A 9564-nucleotide genomic window follows, 5' to 3' on the forward strand; every position below is an offset into this window, starting at 1 on the left:
TTATATTATTCATCGCTAGAAAGATTCTTTATTTGTATATGTTTTAATACTATTTTTTCAGATGTATCCATCATATTGTGAGATTCAAATTTTTTAAAAGTTTGTCAACAATTTCTATTATAATTCTAAGTATCTGACTAATTTAAATGTCATAAGGACGAAAATCAAATATTATTTTGTGTATGGATTGTTTGCTTGTATAGAACATTTTATGCATAGTCAAATATTCTTAATCTTGCCAAATATTAATATTGAAAATTATCCGTAAAAAAATAATATTTTCAGTATTATGGCTAATATTAACTCATGGGCCACCTCATAATATCTAGTCCAAACTTCTAAAGCCCAATAGCAAGACATGGCCTAATTCTAAATCCAATTTAGTACCCTTTGAAACTAGGGTTTTCTATAGAGGCCCTTTAAACATCAAAACCCTTTCGCTTCTCCTCACTTCGGCGAACGCAGTGCAGAGGGAAAGAGAGCTGTGCAGAAATGGTGAACTACAAGGTAAAGGCTCTTTTTTTCTTAAGTGGATTTTCAAGATTCTGCATTTCTTATCTGACTTCTCAAGATTTTAACAAACAATGGTGTTTTGTTGGCATGATTGCAGTTCCATCAGTACCAGGTTGTCGGGAGAGCTCTGCCCTCTGAAACAGATGAGCATCCCAAGATTTATCGTATGAAGTTATGGGCTACCAATGAAGTTCGTGCTAAGTCCAAATTCTGGTATTTACAGTTTTATTTCCTCTTGATCTTCTTTAATGTTTTTATGCTGGTAAATTGTTATGCTAATTGGGTTTTGTTTGATTATTTTGAAAATAAAAAAGGTATTACTTGAGGAAGCTTAAGAAGGTGAAAAAGAGCAACGGTCAGATGCTGGCTATTAATGAGGTATGATGAGATTACGTATCTCTAAGTGTGTGTTTTTGTATTGTTTGCATTAGAAATGGTGATTAGTAATTTAATCATTAGATATTTTTGTGCCTGCTTGTGTCTTTGGTCTGTTATTTTCTGGTTTTAATCGTTGGGATTCTAATTGATTTGTTCTTTAGGGTAACACAATGCAAATCTATGAAGCTTAGATTAACATGCATTGCAATCAGGATCCGTACTTCTAATTGGTGGTTGGATTGTAGTATTTGGTAAGCTCAGGAGAGGGTGATGTAGAAAATCAGTGGTTTTTTTGGGGGTGGGTGGGTGGGTAATAAGTTGGAGGGTAGTTAAGGGTCTAACTTTAAGGCAGACTTCCACTAAGCTCAAAAGAGGAGAGAAGGTATTACTTGAGTAAGCTTAGAAGGTTAAGAAGAGCAATGGTCAGATGCAGGCTATTAATGAGGTATGATGAGGTTACGTATCTCTATATGTGTATTTTTGGATTATATGTATTAGAAATGGGTGATTAGTCATTTAATTATAGCAATTTTTGGTGCATGTTTGTGTCTGTGGTCTGTTTTGTTCTTGTTCTAGTTGTTGAGATTATAATTGATTTGTTCTTTCGGGTAATGCAATGCCAATGTATGACGCTTGGGTGAACATGCATTGCAATCATGATCCTTACCTCTAATAAGTTGGAGAGAAGTTTAGGGTTAAATTTAACGAAGATTTCCACTAAGCTCAATAGAGGAGAGAAGGGACTTCTCTTACTGTGCAATAGGAATTCCAAGTTGCCATAGGATGTTGAAAAATGCTGCAATAACTTGGTAGAAACCTTCTGTATAAATTGGTCCAGTTGTTCAATCTTAAGGTTCTAGCCATATCTGCAAAATTGTTAGCAAAAGAATAGGAAACATTGATATAGGCGGCACCAGCTGACTGGAATTGAGGTCTAGTCGTGCTGTTAAGTTTATAGCGGGTCTAATAATGACTTAGAGACTTTTTAATCTTTCTAGTCTATGTTAGAAGCAAATCTAGAGAACTTCTAGTGTTAGAGATCTTAAGTTACTGAATATTCAAATGAGGCAAATGGAACAAAACCCCAACTAGCTTGGGATTGAGGCTTTGTTGTACAACATACATACACTATATCGGTAGTTCTTTAGTTTTACCTATCATTGCTAATCGTTTTGAGAAGGGGAGCGGTGGATAATAAGTTGTTGGGGGTCTTGGATAGTTTAACGTCCAACTGAAACTTATTCCTATGCTCGTGCTCATTCATGCAAATAGGTTGTTGCTCTGTCTGCACTGTGTAAATTTGAGGTGGTGATTTTAACATTTACTGATATTTATTCATTTTTCATGAATTATTTTTCATGTCCCCGTGAGCAGGGTTTCCTTTCAGCAACTCCCCGGTCTCCTTTAACTATAAATGTTATATTGAACTTCCTCAATAACATTGTGTGCTTAACTTTTTTAGATCTTTGAGAAGAACCCAACAAAAATAAAGAATTATGGTATTTGGCTCCGTTACCAGAGTAGAACTGGGTATCATAACATGTACAAGGAGTACCGTGATACCACACTGAATGGTGCGGTTGAGCAGATGTACACTGAGATGGCTTCTCGCCACAGAGTTCGCCATCACTGCATTCAGATCATAAAGATAGCCACCATTCCAGCTAAGCTTTGCAAGAGGGAGAGCACAAAGCAGTTCCATGACTCCAAGATCAAGTTCCCCTTGGTGTTCAAGAAAGTCAGGCCACCTAGCAGGAAACTCAAGACCACATACAAGGCTACCAGGCCCAACTTGTTCATGTAACATGTTTGGTCACATGTGCATTGAGAAGCAACTTCTGATTTCTGCAATTTTTGTGATTTAGTTGAGTTGATTTAAGATTCATTGTGATAGAGAGACGGTTTTCCCTTTTTGTTCTGATCAAAATGATGGTGGATATTAGAATATTTTCAAGCATGCTATTTTGTTTGGTTTTATTATTGCTAGTTCAGTTTTGCAAAGTTCACCTTCCTGTTTTTAAAACAAGATTTACTGAAACAATCATACCTTATCAGGACTAGCTAATATATGATTTTGTTAGCATTAATGTATGTTGCCCTTATTGTTTTTGGGTTTTAGGATATTTGCCCACGGTTGGGACTGATCATGCGCACCTGGTGATCGACCAAAAAATTCCTGCAACAAAATTTGAAACAGACTATCATTTTGGTAGCCTGGTATCGGTTTTGGTTTTGTAAAGAATTTTTATACAATCAACCTATTGTATATGACACTGATTTCACTTTTTATGGACATCTTCATATAATTATTATTAGGTGACTTGATATGTGAAATTCATTTAGTGCATTAAAGGTGAGTTCTTTCTTTATATGTATATTGGTTTTTTGTGTAGGCGTCAGCCTTTTAAAAGGATTTTGGGTAGAAGTTTTAGTGCAAGTAGGGAAGTGCATGCATAGCAAAATGGAAGTTAAGACATGGATGTGACCTCTCACCAAACCAGATAGATGTCAAGATGCTCTCCATTTGCTGCAAAATGATATAGTATATGAAAATCTACTACATATAAATCCATAATTACTCCAACAAAAGACAACTTTTGCCGATCCTCTACTTTAGCAGCAATCTTTGACATGCCACAGATGAAATAACCTCTTATATACTTTGCCAGTTATTTCCACCAACCTCAATCACGAATTCAAAGATGGAATATGGAAAAGGTATACTCAAATATAAAGTAAAAGTAAGCCATTAGCCATGACACTCGTCTATCTAAAGGATACTATAAGGATATCCTTTTTTTCTACTTTCAAATTTCTCATTTTCCCAAAGTTCATTTGACCAACTTTTTAAGTGAAATACGGAGACGAATTACTTAAATTTTTTTAGAATAGTTTAAAACAGATACAGAAATTATATAAAACTGAAACATGGAAATATTGTTGAGCAAAAATGATTTGGATATGAACTATAGAACAGCGAAATATGCTCGGGTGTTGAATGGAGCGAGTTAAAGAGCTTGATTTTGAAAGTAATTTAAGTTCTATGCAGGTAATTACCAATAATTTTTATGATAAACATTAATTGATATTGATATGCAAAAAAAAAAAAAAAAAATTGGTAATTTGATTGATATGTAAATGCATTTAAATCGTACAGTTTGGGAACCATTATTATGAATGTGAGGAAAGAAGCTTTGGTATATGATTACAGTGGGGCGAAAAGCACTTTTTTTGTCTACCACCATAGTATGCAAAAATCATTATCTTTCTCTACTGTTGACCTGTCTTGTACTGAAACTTTGACATAAACTGACATGAAAAAACTTGCTAATCAAGCTTTAGTTGAATCATATGTTTGTGAAGAAATCACATGTTTGTGAAGAAATCACATGTTTGGTGTTTGTTCAAATTTTGGTTAGAAATGTGATGTGTCCCATAAATCCAAATGATTGAAATTTGTGGTGTTACTCTTAACTGCACATTTAAAATTCTTCTCTAGCTATAATTGTGTCTCTATCAATCCCCTTGCATTTTGAGAATGTTGATTAAGCTTATGACTTATGCTATGGTAACTTATTACCCTAATCCAAAGCCATAATTTTCAACTTCATTCATAAATGTAATCTCACTCTTAATATTCTTGTTCTCTTTATCTTCTTTTCAGTTCTTTTCCCTCCTTGAATTTCCCCATACTCTATTTCCTATATTTACTGTAGTAACCTTTAGTATATCAAAAGTAACTTTTGTTCAATGACCTGAAAGTAGCTTCTTTATACAAAAAACAAAAGGCACATCCTCGTAGAGAATACCAAAATGTCTTTAGTCTAATCTAGAAATCATGCCCATCATTACAACCTAGATTAAATAAAGTCAATTGGTTATCCTTGTTTGTCATTAGAAATATATAAAAAGCGATAAAAAGCTAAGAATGTCGTAAAGTGGAAAAATCTTTAAAAGAGTCCTTTAATTGCTTGCATGCTTTTAAAAGTCCATTTCTCACTGCAACAAACAATTTGTTATCGTAAGTTTCTTTTTCCATCAAGTACCAACTTTTCTGAGAATTCAGATTTCTCAGTATTGAAATAGCTGCACTTCTAAAGATGTTCTTGGAATTCTCTTCTTCTTGGAATCTAGAATGAGGCTGTCATCTTCAAACATTTCTGCTGTCTTTGCTTTTATTGTACTTCCCCATTTCATTGCTTGTTTATCCAATGAAGAGATTCAACTCAACAGCCAGTTAATAAGCATCAACCAGCATGTTCACAAGGTATGATCAACAATAACCCCCCAAAATACTAAATGGTACTCAGGCGGATTTATGATTTAAATGGTACTGAGTTTAATATTCATATTCTCACGATTGAATTCATTGCATTTTCTCACGATTGAATTCATTGTGCTGTCCTGTCGCAATTATGGGTTCAAAACTTAAGTAATATATATTTTAATTTTTAGGAAATTTTCACATATATATTTGTACTTTGTATAAAGCGCACCGATTTCAGTTGAACTAGTTGGAAATTACATTGCATCAGCCTCTGAGTGCGTTTTGTTCATTGTTTAGAGAGAGAGAGGAAGAGAGGGAAAAGGAATAGAAAGTGAGCAAGTTTTCCTTTCACTTGTTTGGTTTATGATAAGTTGAGAAACCAAATAGGGGACATAGGAAAATCTTTTACTTTCCCTATTTTTTTTATCTTCTTTTCTGCTTTTTCTAAACAAGGAATGATAATTTGACAAGTAATGTAAATTGTTGCAGGTGAGTTCTCATAGGATATTTGAGATTGAAATTCATGGATTGTTGTTATGGGCTTCAATGGGATTCTTGATGCCTGCTGGAATACTCACAATAAGACTGTCCAACACAGAAGAGTGTAGCCCAACAAGACTCAGAGTTCTCTTCTATGTTCATGGAATTCTTCAGGTATATAATATTTCACTCTTAATTCTAATTCTTAGATTTTTTTTAAAGAAAGGATTCGGATATTAGGGGACAATAAATTGAGATTGTTGAAATTAAAGCAAAAGAAGAACATCTTTTTTGAGCCATGACAAGTAATAATCATAAATTGATCTTTACTTTGTTCTGCTACGTAATTATCATATGTGCACTTTAATCATGGTAAGGGTTATAAAGTTCAAAATTTATTTATGTGAGCCCACAGTTTGGTGCGAGTATAACTAAAACGGATTTGACTATGATTATGGCCATTATGCGTAGGGGTGTTCAAAACCGAACCGAAACCGAAAACCGAACCGAAACCGAAGCTTAATGGCTTATTGGTATCGGGTTAACGGTTTAACGGACGGGGAATGGATTGAATTTTTTTATTAACGGCTTATCGGTTTGGGGGCGGATTATTCAATTTTCTTAACGGATAATCCGTTAACCCATTATATATATATATATATATATATATATATATATTAAATATCAAAAACCCTTCCACTTCTTCCAATACTCTATCTCTAAGTTCTAACGCCTAATTCCTAAATAATCAGAACCCTAATGCCTAAACTCCAGCCAGCAGCCACCAGCAGAATTATAGTTCTCTTTACTCGACCATAATTCAACCAGCTTCAGTAGAAATTCAACTAGCACTCCAGCAGCCACCCCCAATACTCTATCTCGTCGACTTCCAGCACTCTATCTTAGTGCCCTAGTATGAAGAGCAAGCTCATATTTTTGCTTTTTAAAATTGTAAATATGGCTCCAGCACAGCCTTTGTGTTAATTATTAATATGTTGTTACCTTTCTAAGAGAAATGAACAAGAAACAAAGGGAAGGACCGCACATTTATTATAATTTTGCTTCGTTTGTGCTATGAATATATTAATAAAAGCTTAGATACCATTATATTTAATGAGCTAAACTACTGAAATTGTTCCTTTGCATCTAAACCCAGGCAATCACATAGTTATCTCAATGAAATTTGATATCCTTGTATGATCCATGTTATAACTAGCAAGAGTTACAGTGGCATATCCATTAGAACTACTTTTTCCTTAATTACATCATATCATAGTCTGCTTTGGGATGTAATGTAGACTACAATGTGTTCTGTTTTTTCACTCTACACCACATCACACACTACATCATTCTTATGTAGGCGTTAACATACATGTATGTCTGGACTCAATGTGTAATTTCCTATACTGAATTTGTATGCTAGGCGGTCAACAAACAATTAACGCACGCAATATAGATTGAATTAGGCCGATAAACCGCCCGATAAGAGCTAAACCGATACCAATCCGCCCGATATCTTATCGGGTGGCTAGCGGATTAATACATTTAAAAACCGATAGCCGTTAAGTCAAACCGTTAAGAGTAATTAACCGCCCAATCCGCCCGATAAGCAGCCCTAATTATGTGTGGCAAGCACAGAGAATTCCAGTGCCAATCTTCATAGTTCACAATTTGTTTAAATAATAGACAATTAAAAAGTTATAGTATCTATTTTATTTCTAGCTGCAATAATTGAAATGCCATTTTTTTTTTCTCTTTTATTGAAAAGGTGCTATCAGTGCTACTGGCTACTGCTGGAGCAGTGCTATCAATCAAGAGCTTTGAGAATTTGTTCAACAACAATCACCAAAGAATAGGTTTAGCCCTTTATATTGCCATCTATGTCCAATTTCTTATGGGATTTCGCCGGCCTAAGAGGTAACATTTCTTAATTTTTGCACAACCAGTAGACCTTGAAGAATTAGGACTAATTATCAAATATACTACGTAGGAAAAATAGTACCTTTGCTTTCAAAGGAAAAAATGATTCCATTTCCTAAAGTGTCTTGTTGTACGTTTTGTCCTTTTTAGCTATATTTTTTTACAATGGTAATATTTGCGTTAATTTTTACGCTTATTAATTATTCTATTAGGTACATGCTATTTCTCACTGACATAATCATATATATAATTCTAATCAAAATTTATGGCGACAGAAAAAGATCATGAAAGGTTTTTTGTTTATATTGGAATTTGAGCCCCGATTTTGCATGATTTTCAACCTATATAATATGTTATTGACTGTTAAGTTACATCCTTTGACCTTTATACCTATACGGAACAAATATAATGACAACATGAGTATGTCGACATAGAGGCTGGTTTAGTGGTTCAGATGGAATTATTGCATTCAACGCAGAATTATATATACATATACCAAAACACATTTAGCATGTCTACATATGTTAAAATCTTACTCATTCTGGACTTACTATGAACTGTTTTGGACTGCAGGGGAAGTAAAGGAAGAAGTATATGGTTCTTTTTCCATTGGCTACTTGGAACAACGATATGCTTGGTCGGAATTATCAACACCTACACAGGCTTATCAGCCTACCATGAAAGAACATCTAAGCCAATAGGCCTTTGGACAATAATTTTTACAGCACAAATCTCATTCATGGGATTTTTCTATCTTTTCCAAGACAAATGGGAATACATACAAAAGCAAGGAGTCATTCTTGGAAATGACGTCGAAACTATGACACCCCAAGTGGAAATAGTTGTTCCTCGGAGTGATGGCCAAAAGATGATAACGAGAACTGAATCAGGAAGGAAAAGCAATGCCCTTGGAACTTACTTTTCTAGGAACAATGTCCTCAATAAATTATTTCAACAAACTTGAATATTTCATGTTTTTAGGAAACTGTAATTCCTATTCCTCCACTTTTTTTTCTTTTTTTCTTTTTCTTGTTTGCACTTCATAGATAATAGATTTTGGTGTATTGTTATTTGAGGACACCAATTATGTGAATGCATCATTACATAGGAGGAAGTTTATATAGTGATTCAAACCACCCCTTGTTCCTCCTTCCCCAAACATAAAGTATGGTTTTTAGATTTCTCAAGAGTGATTAGGTAGTAATATGATGGTAAGGGAGTGAATTATTTTTGTAAATAGATAAAGAGTATTTCTCACGTTTTTACTGTGTTGACTGTTGATGGTATAAATATTTATTATTATTATTATTATTTTTTTTTTTTGAAGATATCGTGATAAGAGACAATGTGATCCAGTAACATAACTTTTTAGCATTATGTTATGGAAGAGTATTAATAAATTAAAATATCAAGGAGTTTCACGAAAGCATAAGTGTGGTACAAAAAGTTTAAGAGGCTATTTTACTATTTATGCATTTGACTTGGGTAAGAATTTCACTCTTAAATCTTTTGAGGCAGCTATTATTTGCTAGATTATCGTTCCTACATTACACCAAGTCATTTACCCAAAAATTGGAAAGTGATACTCTCTCCTTACTTGTCCAGTATTCCAAAAATAAATTTCACTTTTACTTGTCACTTTTAGTGTATTAAGAAAAAATAATTTCTTTTTTTCTTGTTATACTCACAATATTAATTACTCATTTTAAATTATTTTCTCAAATCCATTAAAAATATGCATCGATTAATATGTGTATCATGATAAATTATGCACTTCATTTATTATTTTTTAAAAGGTGTGCAAAGTACATAGTGGACCCGTTAGTTTCCTGGAGAACGGCGGGAGAGACTAGGCGAGACTTAAAGGCCGTAGCGAACAACTATCTAGTAAGAGGTTTTTCCTCAGGCAAAAGTGAACGGGAGTACAATTTATATAAATCACACATAGAAGCGGATCCGGGATTTAATGTTTATGGATTCATGCAACAACTTCGAATAAATTTTCA

At 33.9% G+C, this 9564-nt stretch overlaps 2 protein-coding genes across 3 annotated transcripts; both read left to right on the forward strand.

Annotated features, from left to right (window-relative positions):
- Positions 1 to 350: 350 nt before the first annotated feature.
- LOC104094624 (large ribosomal subunit protein eL20-like) lies at positions 351 to 2868 on the forward strand. Of its 2 annotated transcripts, XM_070195423.1 has the most exons (5): positions 362 to 507; positions 611 to 726; positions 828 to 852; positions 1298 to 1336; positions 2354 to 2868. In XM_070195423.1, exons 1-5 carry the CDS (start codon positions 493 to 495, stop codon positions 2693 to 2695), a joined length of 537 nt encoding a protein of 178 aa, XP_070051524.1. In that variant the 5' UTR covers positions 362 to 492; the 3' UTR covers positions 2696 to 2868. The 2 variants fall into 2 exon arrangements, with proteins under 2 accessions (XP_009598886.1, XP_070051524.1); XM_009600591.4 differs by lacking the exon at positions 1298 to 1336 and having other exon boundaries at positions 351 to 507; positions 828 to 891.
- A 1844-nt stretch (positions 2869 to 4712) lies between these two features.
- Positions 4713 to 8691, forward strand: LOC104118253 (cytochrome b561 domain-containing protein At4g18260-like). The gene is made up of 4 exons (XM_070195429.1): positions 4713 to 5158; positions 5648 to 5812; positions 7407 to 7555; positions 8132 to 8691. Exons 1-4 carry the CDS (start codon positions 5027 to 5029, stop codon positions 8520 to 8522), a joined length of 837 nt encoding a protein of 278 aa, XP_070051530.1. The 5' UTR covers positions 4713 to 5026; the 3' UTR covers positions 8523 to 8691.
- Positions 8692 to 9564: the final 873 nt, after the last annotated feature.

This window comes from Nicotiana tomentosiformis, chromosome 2, assembly GCF_000390325.3.
Source record: "Nicotiana tomentosiformis chromosome 2, ASM39032v3, whole genome shotgun sequence".
Taxonomy (NCBI): Eukaryota; Viridiplantae; Streptophyta; class Magnoliopsida; order Solanales; family Solanaceae; genus Nicotiana; species Nicotiana tomentosiformis.